This window comes from Glandiceps talaboti, chromosome 8, assembly GCF_964340395.1.
Source record: "Glandiceps talaboti chromosome 8, keGlaTala1.1, whole genome shotgun sequence".
Lineage (NCBI taxonomy): Eukaryota > Metazoa > Hemichordata > Enteropneusta > Spengelidae > Glandiceps > Glandiceps talaboti.
In genome coordinates this window covers 9,939,578-9,960,535 of record NC_135556.1, presented here as the reverse complement: position 1 = coordinate 9,960,535, position 20,958 = coordinate 9,939,578, and the positions used below count along the sequence as shown (strand labels likewise).

At 37.2% G+C, this 20,958-nt stretch overlaps 3 protein-coding genes across 3 annotated transcripts; 2 read left to right on the top strand and 1 right to left on the bottom strand.

Annotated features, from left to right (window-relative positions):
• Positions 1 to 2,751: 2,751 nt before the first annotated feature.
• On the top strand, positions 2,752 to 7,613 carry LOC144438446 (small ribosomal subunit protein uS3). Its single transcript, XM_078127471.1, has 6 exons — positions 2,752 to 2,817; positions 3,089 to 3,313; positions 3,890 to 3,984; positions 5,245 to 5,432; positions 5,827 to 6,106; positions 7,491 to 7,613. The coding sequence occupies exons 1-5, from the start codon at positions 2,788 to 2,790 to the stop codon at positions 6,090 to 6,092; spliced, it is 804 nt and encodes a 267-aa protein (XP_077983597.1). The 5' UTR covers positions 2,752 to 2,787; the 3' UTR covers positions 6,093 to 6,106; positions 7,491 to 7,613.
• Positions 7,614 to 15,046: 7,433 nt separating this feature from the next.
• Positions 15,047 to 17,279, bottom strand: LOC144439158 (transmembrane protein 272-like). Its single transcript, XM_078128428.1, has 3 exons — positions 17,243 to 17,279; positions 16,013 to 16,213; positions 15,047 to 15,222 (listed from the first exon to the last, which is right to left on the bottom strand). Exons 1-3 carry the CDS (start codon positions 17,277 to 17,279, stop codon positions 15,047 to 15,049), a joined length of 414 nt encoding a protein of 137 aa, XP_077984554.1.
• Positions 17,280 to 19,971: 2,692 nt separating this feature from the next.
• LOC144439074 (small ribosomal subunit protein uS3A-like) lies at positions 19,972 to 20,711 on the top strand. The gene is made up of 2 exons (XM_078128327.1): positions 19,972 to 20,004; positions 20,401 to 20,711. The coding sequence occupies exons 1-2, from the start codon at positions 19,992 to 19,994 to the stop codon at positions 20,664 to 20,666; spliced, it is 279 nt and encodes a 92-aa protein (XP_077984453.1). The 5' UTR covers positions 19,972 to 19,991; the 3' UTR covers positions 20,667 to 20,711.
• Positions 20,712 to 20,958: the final 247 nt, after the last annotated feature.

Genomic DNA, 20,958 nt, shown 5'->3' with positions numbered 1-20,958 from the left:
CATGGCAAAAACACAACAACCTTAGGAAACCATGATGGCGACAACACAACAACCTTAATAGGTAGCTAGCCCTAGCCTGGTGACAATAACTTTGCTTCAAATCGAAAGGTTAAATTTACCCCCCCCCCCCATAAAATGTAGAGTATATAGAATGTATGCTCCCTCTGTTGCTACAGCTCATTTTTCTTTTTCAATGTTTACAATTTCTTTGATTTCAAGGTGGCTGTTTCTGACTTGTGTTTGGTAATATCCATGGATACACGTTGACCCATAGAAGCAGCCTTTTCTTTCTTTTGTGCAACCACTGCCATCCGTCGCTCTTCTGCCCTTCTAAGCTTGGCCTCCAGTTCAAACACGTTTATGGGTGGTAGAGCTGCGGACTTGGACTGGCGTATTTTCAGAGGTGGCAACCTGACTGGCTTAGAGATATCAAATTCAATTTTATAGGCGATGTTTTTCCGTTCACCTTCGACAGCGGTTTTCTGGGTTGATCCATCTGGATAAATTAAATACAATTAAAACAACCATTTACTCTTACACTAGGAGTGTCATGGCTCTATCCATCTCATGTAATAATATTAATCATAGAATTCATGTAATATAACGGTAGATCAGTTGAATTTATTAATTTTCCTGTGAAAGTAAACCTTCTACCAAGACGTGAGTTGTCTTAAAAATAGGCAACCAGACTTACCCACACTCCGCTGAACATTATCACCAGCATCCCGGGTAGTCTTGGTAACAAAAGGATCAAATGATAGCGACTGGTTGCGTGGTCCAAACATAGGTAATGGAGAGCGCAGGGCGTCAGAAGTTGTCAAACCACCAATTGGTACCACTTGGCCACGTTTCAGTTGAATTCGTTGGCGTAGTCTGGAAAACATTCGGGCAATCGACCCGAAACAACCTACAGAACCATTTGCTACAGGCACGTTGCCTACATCCCTGTTTTTACCGGATAAATCCTTTGGTTCGGCTGCAGTACCATCCTTCTTGGATTCCGTCATCAGACCAGATGTCTGTAAGTGTTCACTTTGAACCCTTACATTTTTCTTCCCTTCTCTCTTTCTCTTTGTCTTCTTTTTCTTTCCCTTCGGTTCACTCCACCCAATCCTGTTGTTGGCACGATGTGGGGCGGTAGAGTTGTTCACATTTTGATGCTGTGATGTGGGTTTTCCATCCGACTGATCTAGGTCGATGACTTCAATTCCGTCGTTGGAATCACTGCCTTTAACGAAAATGGACGTAGTAGTCATGATAGCGTAGAATTCAAACTAGGAATCTACCCGCTCATACAAGATCTCCGGACAAAGACATAGGTACGTGTGTACAGATGTACTGATGTCCGTGGAGTGATAAACAGAATACGCGTTGACATACATAGAACATGGGAAATTCGTATCACCCTTCTGTACATTGTTGTACGCATTCGAAATGTGCCGTGATTGGTGATTGACGCGTTGGAATGTTGGGTTTCGAAATGTGCCTTTGTTGGCGTGCGCGTTAGAATATTGGAGTTTCAAGATCGAATTATTGCTAAGCCATGGAGCTTCCTGTTTACGTACATTTCTATAGATAAATGTAAAAGCTATAATTCTGTACTACTTCTGCAAGGACCAATTTCGAATAATGAAATAAAAGTTTAAGACAACTTTAGATTTAAATTTACTGAAACACAACTCAATAGTAATTACTGATGGTTGGGCATTTTTTCTTTTGGGATTGGTGAGGTGTGGGAAAGGGGAACAGAAATGTTGGAAAATTTTGAAAATTTGCAACTTGGAATCTGCGTAATATACGTTGTCAAAATTATTGGGTCAACTTCTATGTGCACTCAAAGAGGGTGTGATATCTTTACGTAATGCTTACAAAACAATGGTCGAAGGTTACATGATGAGTCGAAAAAGGGAAATCAAAACTTAATATGTATAATGATATGTGTACATACCCTTTGCGATGTCGGAGTCGAGCCCCACCCCACCCCACCCCACTTACACGCCCAGTTATCGGACGAATATATTCTCCTCATTTCTCCCTAAAGAAAGTCTTGCTACCAGAGTCAGAATGTCTTGCAATTGGAAGCGGGGTCGGAGAAGTGTAATAAAATACGGTTTTTTTTCCCCAGGGTTCATTATGTTAAAGTCTGTATGATAAGACATTCGTACCATGCTATATCAGGTACCACTTCAGAGAACCGTGGAACTATAGAGTGGTCTGAGGTACCATGATGTACGGTTTCGAAGCCTGATAGGACTGATCAACAGAACACATCTTAGTCCTAATATATTCTTGCTGAATCTGGAAATTACTCAAGTCATGTGCCAGTAATTATAAATGCATGAGATCTAGGTATGTACTTGCAAAAATTATGGATATGAAAAATATTAATAAAATATTATTTTTTTCATATTTTGCCTTATCTTTAGATATCGTGTATCGCTTATTTCATACATGTTAGAAAAAATATCAAGTGGACATTTTGTTGAAGAAACTGCACCCTAAAATTTAATGTTCTGTACAAATTTATTATATCTTGAATATATGTATATTGCTAAATCCATGTTTGTTTTCGTAAAGAAAATCTAATAATTCTAAAAAATGAAAGCAGCAACTATGTAGAAGAAAGATGAAAGAAAACAAAGATACCGAAAACATTTCTTCTTGGCGTATTGACTATTGTATTGATGTATGCACGTCATAGTACCTCTGAAGCGCGTCATCAACGGCAACGAATTGAACGTGCCATTGTACATCCGGGTATCTTCCTCTTTCCCTAAAGCCGTCAAGATGGCGACCCAAATTTCGAAGAAGAGGAAGGTAAAATGACAAAATTTAGTACGATCGCGCTTGATTTAAAAAAAATAATGAACCACAGTAATAGTTTATACTATTTTTGTTCCAATAATAAACATTTCATAGGGAGATGTGTCAAATCAGACGAGGATTTTGTTGGATTGTTGGACGACTTCCCCCGCTCTCCATGTTGTCAACATGTATGATGTACACACATTGCAGATTGTGTTGCCTGTGTTAATGGAATGACAAACTACAATCTTTAGCAGTATTTGTTCGTATTCTTTGCTTGTAGTTCGTCGCAGACGGTGTATTCAAAGCAGAACTGAATGAATTGTTCACCCGTGAGCTTGCCGAAGATGGCTACAGTGGTGTTGAGGTTCGAGTGACACCAACGCGAACAGAGATCATTATTCTCGCTACAAGGACACAGAATGTACTCGGTGAAAAGGGTCGTCGTATCCGTGAATTAACTGCTGTTGTACAGAAGAGGTTCAAATTCCCCGAAGGAACTGTCGAGGTAAGAAAAATGACTGCTCATATGCTGTTCTCAAGTCTCCAGGTCTATGCCGGTTGACTGATTTATGCTATGTTGTTTATGTTGACTGCAAGTGTACATGTAACTAACTGTCGATCACGGCTAGTTAGTAATGGGAGCTCAGTATGGGCAATCAAGAGGGCTGTAATTTAGGGAAGTCACATTGCACTGGACTATTATGTGTACTGACTATTGTATCACCAGTAACCTTTGTTCAAAGGCTAATAGGTCACTGTAATTTGAACAATTTGTGCTGTGCAGTCAAGTTTACATCTAGTCTACCTCTAGACTTGAGAACAACTATTGCTTCATTATTCCGCCATTTGATACTGGAATGGTGTAACGATAGTCGTTCTCAAGTCTACAGGTTGGCTAGTTTACATCGTGAACTACATATTTGTAAATCAAACACTATGACATTTTAAAGCATTCCTTTTCCCCTTGGGCATCTCAATGCTTGTGAGTAGCTACATGTAATATGTAGGAGAACATCAGAGATGGTTTGATCAGTATATAATGTAGTGTGGTGGTAATGTGTGAAATGTTTCCATGTTTCAGTTGTATGCAGAGAAAGTAGCAGCAAGAGGTCTGTGTGCCATTGCACAGTGTGAATCGTTGCGTTACAAGTTATTGGGAGGTCTAGCTGTACGAAGGTAAGAATACATTCAGCCAAGCTGGTCGGTTATACTATGATACTAACCCCAGGCTTGTATGCAGTAGTAGTGTTTGTAGAACTCTATTGCGAGTGATCCTACTCTGCTATACAAACCATGGATCTAAGCTAAGGTTTGAAAAGTAGGAAGTGTACAGCATAAGTTAACATATAATTTCTAATGTGACCACATAATTTCCTTACATGCAAAATAAGGACATTTTGATAATATTCCCAATGAAAGCAATTACAAGTCAAAACTGAATGTTCAAATAAGGCTTTAGTGTGTGCTTGACTGAAATGAAAGAAAGTATTTGCCCCCATCTAAAAAGTATTGTTGATTACTGAGTGAAGACGATATACATGTTGCTATGCTACAAGTGGAGGCAACAATTTATTTAAAATTAGGTATATCTTGATGCGATAGTTCTGAAAGACCAAAATCCATAGCCAGTGCTTGAAATTAATGGTAGTGCAGTGTCCAGAAACGACCAATTCTTGCCTTTGGGACTACCATACCTTTGTAGTCAGTAGTATTCTTGGGCTTCAACTGATTGTGTGGTGATTCAGAAGACATAAGATTAAGGCATACAATTAATTTGATAGCACAAATATTTCCAATGGGATCCCATGTTTTCAATTCAGGAATATCTGGTCACCATCTGTGGGCTACTTATCCTGGAAAGTGGTAGCCCAAGGGACAACCAAAGAAAAGTTTATTCCAAGCCTTGATAATTTCATGATCTCATATATCATGGTAGCAAATAGTCGTATTATAGATTCAGAAAAAAAAGTTATTAATATATAATGTAGTGTACTTGGCGTGATTTCTTTTTAGCTATTACATGTTTTGTGAGCACCCGTTACCTACATCCGATACAATATTATTGGTTTTCTTGAACCCAATCTCGTACTTACGAGTAGCCAATCAGATGTCTTGCAATATAACACTCGACATTTGAAATTGAAAGAAAGAGAACCACCAAACAATAATGATAACATCGTTGCCTGCACTCTGTGTTGAGCTCTTTTCGAACAGAGCACACTAAAGTATTGTGAGAAGAGCTATGATATTGTGTCAGATGTAGGTAACGGGCGTTCACAAAAGAACAAACGACTGTACGTAAGAGGTAAAAAGAAATTACACCAAGTACACTACATCAGATTTTAATCAGATTGGCTGAAAACATACCTCAGTATGATGTCACTTGATTACTGTATGTGAGATTAAGACTAAATATCACCTATCTACTGCTTACAGAGCCTGTTATGGTGTACTTCGTTTCATCATGGAGAGTGGTGCCAAGGGTTGTGAAGTTGTTGTATCAGGAAAACTTCGAGGCCAGCGTGCCAAGTCCATGAAATTTGTGGACGGTTTGATGATCCACAGTGGTAACCCAGTCAATGATTACGTTGATACTGCAGTCAGACACGTCATGCTCAGGCAGGGTAAGAAAACTGGATTTAATTTTATCAAGTATATATTTAGCAATGTAATATATGTAGGTAGAATGTTAAAACTTTGCAATATGGCCAAGAATCATATTGCAAGGAGGACCAAAATGTTTTGAGTTATGTGTTGTGCTGCTACAGGTCCGGGGGGGGGGGGGGGGGGGGGGTAATTGTAAGGAGCTTTGAGCAAAGTGCGGGAAGGCACTGTAAAACCAACATTACAGATATTATCAAACTATGAGACATCGCAGTAAATTTTGTTTTCAATTACACGTATATTGTTTTCAAGTACACATATATATTAGTAAAATATAACACTGTCTTCATATATTTGTTTGCCAGTACGTATTCCAGCCGATGCTAATTAGGTTATTCATGTGTCCTTTTTTAGGTGTACTTGGCATCAAAGTCAAGATTATGTTACCGTGGGATCCAATGGGCAAGATTGGACCAAAGAAGCCTCTGCCAGATCACGTTAGTATTGTTGAACCTAAAGACGAAGTGATCCCATCACAGCCAACCTCAGAACAGAAAGTAGGTAAACCAGACCAACCAACCACACCTGGTAGTGTTGCACCAGCCGGTCAAATGGTTGGTGCTCTACCTGGACAACCTGCTCCACCAGCAGCAGCTCCACAACCTCAACTAGGCATGTAAAGATATGTTTTACAGTAAGTAATTGGAGGGAGTATTTGGGAATACAGCAACTGTGGTTGCTTTCTTTGCATGTTATTGTCATTCAGTAGCTCCTGTTAGAAATACTACTAAGGAAATTGAGCTATCGGCAAACTGAGACAGTCTGAAACAGAAACTATTGTTGCATGTAGTAGATGATATTATACATGGATGATAGCGCTGCTGTGGTGTAACGTAGATGTAAATTGTAATCTCCCTGTAATCAAGATAGTATAAACACTGAATGAGCTTGAATGTGTGGCCAAGTTGAGGAAAACTTGCTATCCGAGACACAGCCCTACTGTGACTATAGTTACAGCCATTTATCTATAACTTTATATCAACATACATTTGTAGTGCTACTTAAGCTTGGTTTCCATAGTATCATTTATACTACCTGGGTACTCCGGTTTCCTCCTGCATTAACACTGAACCCATGAGAGATGGCCCTCATTGGACTTCTTGGGAGACAATTAAGAACTATCCAGTATATATAAAGATCAAATGCAAAGAAAATGGTGCTCATGTGGTCAAGCAACATGTGATACAGGAGCCCAGATACTTCACAGTGATATTTGAAATAAAAGTCTATTATGTATGGTACATGCTTCTTGTCGGCTAGACTACAGTGAAAGATTTGCCACTGGCACTGTGGACGCTTCACATTGTAGTATCATACATATTAAGTGCAATCATCAGTGACTCATACAATTAAGGCACACAATTTCTACTGACGCACCAAAGTTTGGTGTTATCCTACCTCTTGCTATGGGATGACTCACAAGATATGCCAGTTTTTATCATTTTGACTCACAACAACAAAATTTGACTATCATCAGAGGGCACAGTGCTGTGTAGGCAGGTTTAGATTTACATTGTATGCTGCTCATAACAGGCCAAATAATGAAAACAATCTGTTTGCTAATGTTACAAGTTTAATTTTGTGCAATATGATCAAGTTACAAGTATATGTATCTGTGTAAATGGCATTATGAAGTAAAAGACAATGTTGATGGTATATTACTTTGCACTGCACCAAGCAAGTGTTCAGGAATTTACCTGTTGCCTGCCAGAATCATTTGTCCATCAATAAATGCTAACAGCTACATATCGTTGGATGTTATACACATGACACTAAGTAATGGGTACCTATGTCCTTTTTCAGTGAAAACTATAAACTATTTCAGTGCTATAGACTATTTTGAAACCAGTTGATATATTGTGTGTATCTGTGCATTCTCTAAGAAGAGCATCATTTTAAAGAATAAAATCTTGTGAAATAAATGAGACATTTGGGGTTGAACGAAATGTTTTTGAAGTCAATCTTACAATCATTCTATACTCTATAGTGATGTATCCATCTTCTGTTCTCTATTACAGGAATACATACCATCAGTGAAATATCCTAGAAGCAACTAACATCTTGGTTCCTGACAATACAGAGGTTTACAAAAAAAATGGAAATATACAATTGTAATAAATAAATATCCTCTGAACTGTGAATATAGTGATTCTTTGTGTTTAGTTTTGTTATAAGTGAGTGAGTGAGTGAGTGAGTGAGTGAATGAATGAATGAATGAAGTTGAGGGTTTCTCTGACCTTATGTGTTGTATAGTTAACAGTCAAAACAGAGACAGGGAACTGCTAAGTTGTTCAGCAGTCCCACAGGACTGTTTCATTTTGAGATTACAATTTACAGAATAGTTCGAAGATGATATATTTTTGTTGGCGTTTTCACTGTTTTGTCATGTCAAACAACAGTTGAAAGTTTTGCAGCAACTCCTTACAATCACACAACTCCTTCCCCACTGACCTATGATGGTAGTGGATGATTAACATGTATATAACGTGACTGGTGGATGAAATATTCATGGCTGTTGGTTGACACCGGTAGCTTAGTACTTCACTATGAAGCTCCTTGTTAGTTTGTCTACCTAGTAAGAGTTAATCTCGATGACATTGGGTATTGCAAACCTTAACTCTGATTATTCCCTGAATAAATCCCCAGTGTGGGTGCTGAAACTACCCCCCCCCCCCCCCCCTACTTTCAGATTGCTAGCTCAGGAAATGAAGGTGATAAACTTTGGGTTCTGTAGAGTCATTAAGTGATATCCACATCAAATATCTTTTGCCCAGGTCACCAAGAAACATAAAATTGAAACGCCACTATTCTTTTGATGAAACATCATTGCCCAATGGATCTTGGCAGACATGAACTTATATTAGATGAACACTGAATATTTATGAGTATGAAGGAATTAGCCATTCAGCGTCATGAATGTTGTGAGTATAATAGTATTCAAGTAGAACTGAGAGTTTCAGTTAAGTGTTTCTTGGAAACTGAGCGAAATTTATTTGAAGTGAAACTGAATCCCTAGAACTTACAATTTATGAAAAAAGATTATTTTCTGGAGTGGCGGTCCCTTTAACCATAATCCTACAACGGCCATTATCTTGTACAAGAACTTGACCTGAAGAGTGTTAAATAGAAACAGCAACAATGTCAGAATGTCGAGTGTTGTCAGAACCTTCTTCAAACAATCTCTACAAACTGTTATTATAGCCCTTTCTCTGATCTTGTGAGACAAGTTTCACCAACATTACCACTAAATGCAATTATCCGATAAAAACACTGATATCGGTGATCACAAAGTTCACTATATTTATACAACACTGTTGAGGCTGTGCTTTTAACGACAGCAAAGCCCTTTGTGATATCACATTCTGTGGGTAGGCTGTGTGAACCTTCATCAACGCCTCGGAAGAAATTTCAAGTGAAAGTTTTAGACCCTGTGTGTCTCCTTTACTGTCTACATTTTAACCTAGAATATGTCCCAAACATCAGATTCAGGTGAAAATGTCGCGCTCTAAATAGCGCCATGAAAAAAGAACGATGGATTAAGTAATTTAATGAAATTATATGTAATGTTATTATTGCTATAAATTTTTTGTCTAATAAATCTAAATAAATGTTTTCGGCAAAAAGCAAAACAAAACATTAGAGACATAATTGCATTCCATGGTGATGAGCACCTTGATGAGTCAATGCCCTTCCCATAAATATACCAAAGGAACTAGAACTAGTTTCAATACGTGTATATTGCAGCAAACTTCTTTCTCTTGTCAGTTTCACAGGTATTTAATTATGTTGTGTCTCAGTATTAATCAAAATTAATCTTGAACTTGTTTATTATTCTAAATTGGTCCTTGCAGTGGCCCACCTTTACCTTTTACCGTCATCAGTAGAGAACTTTTAAAGGCAACTTCATGGCTGGCTTAGCAACGACTCCTGGACCAAGTATTCCAACGCGTCAATCACGGCACATTTCGATTGCGTACAACAATGTGGAAGGGTGATACGAATTTCCCTTGTTCTATGCATGTCAACGCGTATTCTATATCTGTTTATCACTCCACGGACATCAGTACATCTGTACACACGTACCTATGTCTTTGTCCGGAGATCTTGTATGAGCGGGTAGATTCCTAGTTTGAATTCTACGCCATCATGGCTACTACGTCCATCTTCGTTAAAGGCAGTGATTCCAACGACGGAATTGAAGTCATCGACCTAGTTCAGTTGGATGGAAAACCCACATCACAGCATCAAAATGTGAACAACTCTACCGCGCCACATCGTGCCGACAACAGGAATGGGTGGAGTGAACCGAAGGGAAAGAAAAAGAAGACAAAGAGAAAGAGAGAAGCGAAGAAAAATGTAAGGGTTCAAAGTGAACACTTACAGACATCTGGTCTGATGACGGAATCCAAGAAGGATGGTACTGCAGCTGAACCAACGGATTTATCCGGTAAAAACAAGAAGGATGTAGGCAGTGTGCCTGTAGCAAATGGTTCTGTAGGTTGTTTCGGGTCGATTGCCCGAATGTTTTCCAGACTACGCCAACGAATTCAACTAAAACGTGGCCAAGTGGTACCAATTGGTGGTTTGACAACTTCTGACGCTCTGCGCTCTCCACTACCCATGTTTGGACCACGCAACCAGTCGCCATCATTTGATCATTTTGTTACCAAGACTACCCGGGATGCTGGTGATAATGTTCAGCGGAGTGTGGGTAAGTCTGATTGCCTATTTTAAAGACAACTCAAGTCTTGGTAGAAGGTTTACTTTCACAGGAAAATTAATAAGTTCAACTGATCTACCGTTATATTACATGAATTCTATGATTAACATTATTACATACGATAGATAGAGCTATGACACTCCTAGTCTAAGAGTAAATGGTTGTTTTAATTCTAATCAATTTATCCAGATGGATCAACCCAGAAAACCGCTGTCGAAGGTGAACGGAAAAACATCGCCTATAAAATTGAATTTGATATCTCTAAGCCAGTCAGGTTGCCACCTCTGAAAATGCGCCAGTCCAAGTCCGCAGCTCTACCACCCATAAACGTATTTGAACTGGAGGCCAAGCTTAGAAGGGCAGAAGAGCGACGGATGGCAGTGGTTGCACAAAAGAAAGAAAAGGCTGCTTCTATGGGTCAACGTGTATCCATGGATATTACCAAACACAAGTCAGAAACAGCCACCTTGAAATCAAAGAAATTGTAAACATTGAAAAAGAAAAATGAGCTGTAGCAACAGAGGGAGCATACATTCTATATACTCTACATTTTATGGGGGGGGGGTAAATTTAACCTTTTGATTTGAAGCAAAGTTATTGTCACCAGGCTAGGGCTAGCTACCTATTAAGGTTGTTGTGTTGTCGCCATCATGGTTTCCTAAGGTTGTTGTGTTTTTGCCATGGTTACCTATAAGGTTGTTGTGTTTTTTCCATGGTTACCTATGGTTGTTGTGTTTTCGCCAAGGTTACCTTAGGTTGTTATGTTGTCGCCATCATAGTTTCCTAACATAGGTTGTTATGCTGTTGTCCTGGTTATTTAAGATTGTTGTCATCATCATGATTGAAGCTTCAAGGTTGTTGTCATCGTGGGTATCGAAGGTTGGTTATCTGTATACCTGACTTCTCAACCATGAGAAGTGGGAACATTTGTAAAAAGCATACCAAATCAGTTGTCGTAGTATGTACTTATTATTTTCATTTGTACTTACACTATCACTCTATTCAAGGAAAAAGAATAAACTACTCTGTTTGCTTCATGCTCTAACCTTTGTGTCATTATCTCTCATTTCTTGCAATACACTTATGAGACTCAACTTTGTCAATGTTACACCCTCGTCACCAAGGCAACCAACACAAATGTGTTGGATTCCGATACATGCAAATTAATTAATCCACTCAGCTATTAATTTACCCCTTCATTTATTGAAGCGTAAACCTGAACGCAATATAGCGACCGGCTGCAAAAGAGTCTGTATGCACATGTATACACAGCGAACGTCATTGATTTTGACCGTGTTCCCAACATATCTTCATTGCCATGCATGTACTAGGAGCGAAAATTCTTACATTTCGCAATTGGACATTTTTTGCGGAATATTTTTATTTTGGGGTGCAAAATAAATTCAATTAAATGTAAAATGATTTTGTTGGATGAGAACTAAAATGGTTCAAACCCCTCCCCTCCCGCCCCCAACTATAACAATTTATTAGCTTTTTATCTGACATTATGTATTGATCTTGTCCCTAAGCATACCGTTTTATATCACATTAAAGCAAAAAGTCGTACAACGTGAGGTCGCCTGCATGTAGTGACTCCTAACATGCGCTTGATGTAAGTTACATCTTGTTCCTTATACTAAAACATATACTGATAAAACAGCAGATCTCTTTTTGGAATATTTGGTGGCCCTGAAAAGGACCGTTTGTGAGTGATCACAATATCACTCTGAATCATCGTCAGCAGCATTTAACTGACTTTCAATTGTGTTCAACGTTGTCTTTGTTTGAAATATTGTTTGATATAATTATCTCATTGCACTGACATTATATAGCGTTATTCCACAATTCACTTTGAAGCGATAATTTGCAATGGAAAGAATGGCCCGGAATTTGTAACCAGAGCTGTACCATCGACATCAAAATCCAAACTTCAATTTCCGTTATAATGATAATGACAAGGAGAATTCACTGACGGTTCACCTTGGGTTCCGACATAAACGAGGCCATAACAGTTTTGGGAGTTGGGTAAAGAAAATTATTATTTTGTCGTGTTACTTATTTGAGAAACACCATCCATTTTTTTTTACTTTGAATGTGACATCTTTTCGGCAACTTTGAAAGATACGACATTAGGCCAGAAAAAATGAAAAAGCTGTTCAACCTACCCATATATTATTTTCTGGTGATGGGCAATATATCCTCATGCGGGCTTCGCATTTTTTTTTCAAAATTAAGGATATTTCTTTATATTTTCTGAATAGTACATGTAACAATATACATTTGAGTCTATTCCAAATTATATAATATCTTATACAGTGGTTTACTTGGCTCTGATGTTGCATACAAGCATTAATTGAGATTAAATATCCAATGTGCACTAAAAAGAATTGAACAAAAGTTTACGACCATCGGGCCATCAAAAGTCTGAAAGTCTTGAAATGTTTTGCTCTTTATTCGGGATTTGTTGGAACGAAATTAAACTTAATCAGGAGAAGTCATTTACCATGTGCACATCCACATAATATCTTTCAGCTTTGCCACAACAAAATACACTTCCAGATGATATGTAATGCATAGCATAATTGTTTCAATTCTGTTTTTTTATTATGTCTATGGTTTGATATTTTATGCCTCTAAATGGCCTCATACACTGTCTTATTTTCAATTTTTTTCATCTTTGGAGTTGTCTCCTTCCAATGCATCATTGTACCATATGATTTTATATCTCCACTGTAGTGTAGGTGACAGAAGGGGTGGCTAAAATAATGCTTGAGTTTCAATTGGCGGGGCTTAACATTTTTTGAGAAGAGAACTACACCATTTTTTTAACCGTGAATTGTGTACATTTCCTAACTGTAGCTATGCAGACAAATTGCATGAGATAGTATCAAGACGACTGAATAAGTTCTATCTAAACTCGACCTGAAATATTTTGCTATCGTTATATATGGTTTGTTTTATCCTTGTCAAGTATTGTGAAAAAATGAAATCGACCTCCTTACCCAATGTGATGGGTTAGGTTACCCGTTGCCCAGCATTTTTTATTTGTTCTGACCTTACATATGATATTTAATTGCGTATGCTAAAATATATATTATGTAAATTGCATGCAAATTTATGTAAATTGGCACTTTTCTAAATTTTAAATGCATGATTGCACCAAGACAAAGTTCTGCCCCCCCCCCCCCCCCCCCTTGGCAATTTGGTCAGGCTACGGCCCTGCCGTGTCTACTTTACACTTGACCAGTAACTTTCATTTACACCAACACCAGTCCGGGCTCAATCGAACGTTAAGTACTAGTAATTAACTGAGTTCGTACACTGTCAACTTTTTTAAAGCCAAGGTTACTTCTCAGAAGTCGGGCTCAGATCTTAAACTAGTTTTTTTTTAGCAATGCTTACTCACCTCCATCCTAAACCAAATTCAAAAAACAATTCATAGTCTAGATCCACTCCAGCCCGATTTCTAGTTCTTCCTTAGCGTTTATTATAAGTACGCATGCCCTATTCTAATAATTTTACATATCACAGCCTCTACTGGTTAAATAAGATCATGGAAATGATTGTATGAAAATCAATAAAAGGATAATTAGATTTAAACAAATGCCAAAGTTGATATTACTCTGGCAAATTTTCTCCAAAGAAACTTCAACTTTCTGAATAGTTTTTTTCTAAAAAACAAGTTTTTCACCTAGTAACATTCGAAAATATCACGTATTGTTTTCACAATACAGGAAATATTACGATTTGTTGTCATAATAGAAGTGTTTGTCACTCAAGTGACTAAAGTGTCTATCAAACTTGAAATGAGTAAAACGTAACAACTCTATTACAATAAAGAAAATGATAATTAGCTTTAATTCATAACCCTAGCAACCGTAACAATATAAATCGACAGTGTTAATTGAAAGAAAGGAAGAAGCATTAAATTTTAGTACAATCAATTATTCCCTTCCGTAATGGAAGGTGATGGGATGTGTGTGTGTGTCTGTCTGTCTGTCTGTCTGTCTGTCTGTCTGTCTGTCTGTCTGTCATCGTTTTCTGAAAAACGGCTTGCTCAATTCAAACGAAATTTGTTTCACATAGTCGTTCATGTAATGACTAGAACTGATTAGGTATTGGTCCACATTCGATGAATATTTTAATGACTTATTTGCATTAATTAGCTAGAATGCACTCTTCAAATTCAATACAATTTATTACATGCATCAAATATGACAAAGCGCTAAAAAAAACTTGTTGATGTAGCTTGTGGTTTTAGTGAATTATTGGCAAAATTAATGATTTTCAGTAAAATAATGCTATATCTTTAAAATGCACACTTCAAAGTTCAATATAATTTGGTACACACTTCACTTCACACACTTCTGGAAAGCTTGTTGATGGAGATTTTACTTTTAAAGAGTCACTTGTGTAATTAATGATTTACAGTTTTAGGGCTTTATCTTAAGAATGCACTCTTCAAATCTAATATTATAATTTGGTACATACACCAACCATAACAAAGCGCGTATAATGTTAAATGCTTGTTGATGTACCTGTGAGTTGCAATGTTCATTTGCATAATTAATGGTGTTTAGTAATTAGGTTATATTTTAAAAGAATGCATTCTTCACATTTTATATAATTTGATGCATGCATTGATATAGTCTATATGTATCATGCATGGGAGTTCAATATTTTGCATTTAGACAATGCGTGTAAGCTTATAGCAGCAATCTAATAGGCCCGCTCTTTGCCCTGGCGGAATATATTAAGTTTAGGCCCCTATACCTGGTTTGATAACGGAATTTAGCTTATGGTTAGCGACATTTATTGTCGAATTGATGACAGGATCGTCATGCTGTGTTGTTTTCAGCCACTTATTTTGTTTACTAGGCAGGCCACGCATCGACAGCAGCATACCAATGCAATCAATATGTTGGATAACGTCGTCCACCACAATGAGAACAGATACAGAGTCTTATCGCAATAGTTTTTTCCAGTAGGGTCGTCATAATCTGGTTTTGTGCGATAGATCAACCAATTGCCTGTAAAAGAACAAAAAAAGAAAGAAAAAGCCCGGAAAATTAACGACCTAAAAGATAACCATACAATTATAAATACATAACATATTGCCGGTTTCAAGTTGCCGTTCAGCATCTCTGTTTGATACAGCCACTCAATAACCTATAAGAAACTGTGCATGCTTCACTTTAAAATAGTAATATTGAATATATACAGTCTCTTACGACATTTTGTCTAAATGAAATGAACTAACATTCCACCATGCAGACATCAAATACAGACATCAAATGCAGATGTCAAAACATCGGCTCCCGCGTGTCTACGTTTAAATTTCACCAAGACAAAGAGTAGAAAGAAATTGCAATATTAATATCTTAAAGTGTAGAATGTACAAGTTTTTATTGTTTTTTGCATAGTTGAATTAAACACAGCCAGTTAACACTAACAGTTACCGTCCAGCGGTTCTGAAGGTGGTTCATCCGTTTCATTTTAGTGTCAATCTAATTAAAATCCGATATAGATGTCGGCTAATAGTTCATTGCTATTTTACCTTCGTTGTTTTGCCTGAATTGACCTTTGTGGTACATGTTTACGTTTTTATCCTGATCGCCTCCTCTACTATCAGGATAAAAACGTAAACATGTACCAGGAAACGGATGAACCATCTTCAGAACCGCTGGACAGTAACTCAAATGAGCTGTATATTCACAGCACTGTTTTTTCCTGTTCATTCTTTTCGTCGGCTTTTCCCTAAACCAAACTTTAAGCTCATACCACTATATAGAAGTGGTCTATAGGGGTTTAAGTCCTTACCTGCAAATAACCATGCCACAATAGACAGATAGATAAGAATAGCTACACAGCGACAACAATCATTCCCTAGCATACCATCGTCGCTGCTACTTATTATGCAACACATCGACAGAATAATTGCCACCGACTGAAATACGCCACATACGATCAAGTAGATGGGTATGTTTGGATTGAATGGGCAATCGTCCTTATATAAGGCTCCTGCAAAAGATTCAATGCATTTTGTATAATCTATTTCCTTCGAATTAAAAATAAGAATTTTTTTTAAAGGTTATTTCTTTAGCTTAGTATATATGTATTCATAATAATGTCTTGTGACTCACATACCAACACTATTACAATGACTATTCGACTCATTACAGCTGACTAATAGGTACGTGATCCCGAAGATGCAGCATTACCTTTACATTTTTACTCTTTTATAAATCAATTGAAAATAACTTGTGACATGGTAGACTGGTAGAATTGTTCATTGTTCATGATGTAGGAGGACACACACACACACACACACACACACACACACACACTCTCTCTCTCTCTCTCTCTCTCTCTCTCTCTCTCTCTCTCTCTCTCTCTCTCTCTCTCTCTCTCTCTCTCTCTCTCTCTCTCTCTCTCTCTCTCTCTCTCTCCCTCCTATGAATTGTATGGAGCTACTACCAATTAATTGGAACATGTACTGACTTGTCAGCCAAGTTATAAGTGTGAAAGTGTAAAGCTAAAACATTTAAACTGGAGAGAAGGGTACATCCTAGACACAAACATGTACAATGACCACACAGACCAGACAATTAAACACATTCACAGTGTGGGTCAATCTCTGCTATCTGTATTGTGTTTATCTTAACACAAAATCTTGTATTCAGTCTCAATAAACTTGATATCTCATCAGATGACTAGCAAGCTCCTTGGAAATGCCTGTATATATACATAGTAAGTATGGACACCTAAACATCTCTAACATATCAAGTGATTTTATCATATATATCTCCAATAGTAATGTTACTGATACTACCATTTTTACGTGACATGTAAAACTACATTGACTTTTAGTTTTTCGAAGCTTAATAGAACTCAAAGTATGTAGAACGATTAATTGATAGTCTTAGATGGTACTATGTACTATGTGGACACTCTAAAAAATGCCTTTTATAAAAGACTAAGAGTAAAGAATACAGCAACACTCCGACTCCTCCTACCAATGACACAACCATCAGATTGAGATGCACTGACTTTTACTATAAGGATGCCATTTCACTTTCAAGAACATCTTTCAATCCCATGTATCAAGAGTAGTTTGTGATTCATGATGGTGCTGTTTTGTAAAGCTTGGAAATTATTGCCCGAAAGGGTTTGAATAGCCTAAAAATTGGGTTTATCCCCATCTCAAACTCCTCCCCCTACCTTTTACTGTCAAGATGTTATAAAACCCTTTTCCTTTTTCTCTTTTTAAAAAAAACAAAAACATTTCAATTTTGCGTAGATGCTGGAAGCTGGACAATTACTCCCCGAAATGGTCAGCCTAAAAATTGGTTTTAAAAGTTAAACAAGCGACCTATCGGTCAGAATAGCTCCGCTGTTTTTTTTTTTAATTTAATTTTTTATTTTGGTGACATGTAGAAGTGGTTCAGGTCTTCACAATGCAGTTTTGTTTTAGCGATGCAATAAAGTGGTTAGTGGTTTCATATGATGTCTCACTATAAAACACATTTTACACAGAAGTTGGTAATGTATTGTACTTTTATACCATAGTCACCATTTTATAACAAAAATCTACTGTTATGAAAAATTGCACAAAATCTCAGAAAAAAATGACTGGGAAATGCACACAAGAAAAAGAAAAAAAGAGGATTTTGAGGTTGGCTATAAATAATTCCAGTGTCTTACAGCTGTAACCCTGGAAAATTTTAATGATGAATGAAATAAACTAGGGATCTAAAATAATTCTGAGGCAATTTGAATTTCAATTTTCTAACAAATTTACAAAGTCAACAACATTCAACTTGTACTAGTTGTGGTAGATATATATAGGGAAGAAATGTATTAATCGCCATCTTAGTTTCCGTACGGCGACAATCTCAAGTTAAGTACCCGGAAGAGAGTCATTCTCAGCCATACGTTACAGTGGTAACACTCGTTCATGTTCGGTTACCTTTCGCAAAGAAAACACAACGAAATGGTTGAAATGATCTTTTTTTTTTTCTTTTCATCACAACAACAAAATCTGCGTGATTGATCAAAAGTGTTGTAAACTAAACCAGAAAGAATTATAGGACTGTATGGAAAGCCACAACTGACTTAAGTGTGCAATTACTATTATTGTATGTGCAAACACTATGTTATTATGTGCATTCAATAGTTTATTATGTACTTACCTTAAGTTATTATGTGCATACTGTATTATTCTATGTACAGTTACTATTATTGTATGTGCAAACACTATGTTACTATGTGCATTTAATAGTTTATTATGTACTGTTACTATTATTATATGTGCAAACACTATGTTATTATGTGCATTCAATAGTTTATTATGTACAGTTAATATTATTGTATGTGCTAACACTATGATATTATGTGCATTCAATAGTTTATTATGTACAGTTATTATTTTATGGGCTAACGCTATGTTATTATGTGCATACTGTATTATTCAATGTACAGTTACTATTATTGTATGTGCTAACACTATGTTATTATGTGCATTCAATAGTTTATTATGTACTTACCTTAAGTTATTATGTGCATACTGTATTATTCTATGTACAGTTACTATTATTATATGTGCAAACACTATGTTATTATGTGCATTTAATAGTTTATTGTGTACAGTTACTATTATTGTATGTGCTAACACTGTGTTATTATGTGCATTAAATAGTTTATAATGTACAGTTACTATTATTGTATGTGCTAACACTATGATATTATGTGCATTCAATAGTTTATTATGTACAGTTACTATTATTGTATGTGCTAACATTATGTTATTATGTGCATTAAATAGTTTATTATGTGCAAATATTAAGTTATTATGTGCATACTGTATTATTCTATGTACAGTTACTATTATTGTATGTGCAAACACTATGTTATTATGTGCATTAAATAGTTTATTATGTGCAAATATTAAGTTATTATGAGCATACTGTATTATTATATGTACAGTTACTATTATTATATGCGGTAACACTACGTTGTTATGTGCATACAGTAGTTTATTAAGGGGTTTCGTTAAGATCCCCCGCTAGAGGGCACACTTTCTCGGATTCAAACACGCACGCGCCAACTCAAGTTGCTGTTGTGTTATCCTTTTGTGAACACGTCCCGTCGTCTGCCATGGAGTCTGTTCTGTCAGATTTTGGTCTGTCAGCTTTGACAGCACGTTTCCTGACATGACAGAGGGAGTCACTTTCTCTCATGTGCTCGACATGACTGAGGAAAATTTAAGTTTTTGTGTCAGAAGATTGGGTGACCGACTTGATTTAAGAAGTCGGTGCCGGGAAGCTTTGGGGCGGGCCGGGCAGAAAGCAGGGAGCTGGCAGGCAGGGGATCCAACTCGTGCGGCAACTAGATCGTCTAGTGACGTCTAGATCGAGATCTACCGTAACTAAGGGGAGAACCATGTGATTTCGGGGGGGGGGGGGGTATGGAGGAAGTAGGTATGGGAGCAATTTTTTTCCCCAGTCAGAGTGACAGCAATTTGTTTTCTACTGTCAGTCCTGCATCAATTTTTTTTTCAAATGGAGTAGCAGTGCAATTTTATTTAATTAGTCATTAAGTTTGAATGCGTTGTTCATACCTATACCACGTCACAATGGTTCACAACTGTACCTCTAAATAACTTGTTCTGTGCAAGTAGAAGAATTAGCAGTTAGTATGAAAGGCGTCGGTCTACGTTAAATTACAACTTTAGATTATAGAACAGTTCCAAAATCAACTCTGATCAGTACTAAACGTTGATACTGCAGTCAGACACGTCATGCTCAGGCAGGGTAAGAAAACTGGATTTAATTTTATCAAGTATATATTTAGCAATGTAATATATGTAGGTAGAATGTTAAAACTTTGCAATATGGCCAAGAATCATATTGCAAGGAGGACCAAAATGTTTTGAGTTATGTGTTGTGCTGCTACAGGTCGGGGGGGGGGGGGAGGGGGGGGGAGTAATTGTAAGGAGCTTTGAGCAAAGTGCGGGAAGGCACTGTAAAACCAACATTACAGATATTATCAAACTATGAGACATCGCAGTAAATTTTGTTTTCAATTACATGTATATTGTTTTCAAGTACACATATATATTAGTAAAATATAACACTGTCTTCATATATTTGTTTGCCAGTACGTATTCCAGCCGATGCTAATTAGGTTATTCATGTGTCCTTTTTTAGGTGTACTTGGCATCAAAGTCAAGATTATGTTACCGTGGGATCCAATGGGCAAGATTGGACCAAAGAAGCCTCTGCCAGATCACGTTAGTATTGTTGAACCTAAAGACGAAGTGATCCCATCACAGCCAACCTCAGAACAGAAAGTAGGTAAACCAGACCAACCAACCACACCTGGTAGTGTTGCACCAGCCGGTCAAATGGTTGGTGCTCTACCTGGACAACCTGCTCCACCAGCAGCAGCTCCACAACCTCAACTAGGCATGTAAAGATATGTTTTACAGTAAGTAATTGGAGGGAGTATTTGGGGATACAGCAACTGTGGTTGCTTTCTTTGCATGTTATCGTCATTCAGTAGCTCCTGTTAGAAATACTACTACGGAAATTGAGCTATCGGCAAACTGAGACAGTCTGAAACAATAACTATTGTTGCATGTAGTAGATAAGATTATACATGGATGATAGCGCTGCTGCGGTAACGTGGATGTAAATTGTAATCTCCCTGTAATCAAGACAGTATAAACACTGAATGAGGTTGAATGTGTGGCCAAGTTGAGACAC

What these genes read in the sequence shown, in the direction of transcription:
- LOC144438446 (XM_078127471.1), top strand. Translation starts at nt 2,788, where the DNA reads ATGGCGACCCAAATTTCGAAGAAGAGGAAG. An exon ending in TCCCCGAAGGAACTGTCGAG is followed by an intron (nt 3,314 to 3,889) that starts GTAAGAAAAATG and finishes TCCATGTTTCAG; the next exon opens with TTGTATGCAGAGAAAGTAGC. An exon ending in GGAGGTCTAGCTGTACGAAG is followed by an intron (nt 3,985 to 5,244) that starts GTAAGAATACAT and finishes TACTGCTTACAG; the next exon opens with AGCCTGTTATGGTGTACTTC.
- LOC144439158 (XM_078128428.1), bottom strand. Translation starts at nt 17,279, where the DNA reads ATGTTCTTGAAAGTGAAATGGCATCCTTATAGTAAAA. An exon ending in ATGGCATCCTTATAGTAAAA is followed by an intron (nt 16,214 to 17,242) that starts GTCAGTGCATCT and finishes AATCTTTTGCAG; the next exon opens with GAGCCTTATATAAGGACGAT. An exon ending in TGTGGCATGGTTATTTGCAG is followed by an intron (nt 15,223 to 16,012) that starts GTAAGGACTTAA and finishes GTTCTTTTACAG; the next exon opens with GCAATTGGTTGATCTATCGC.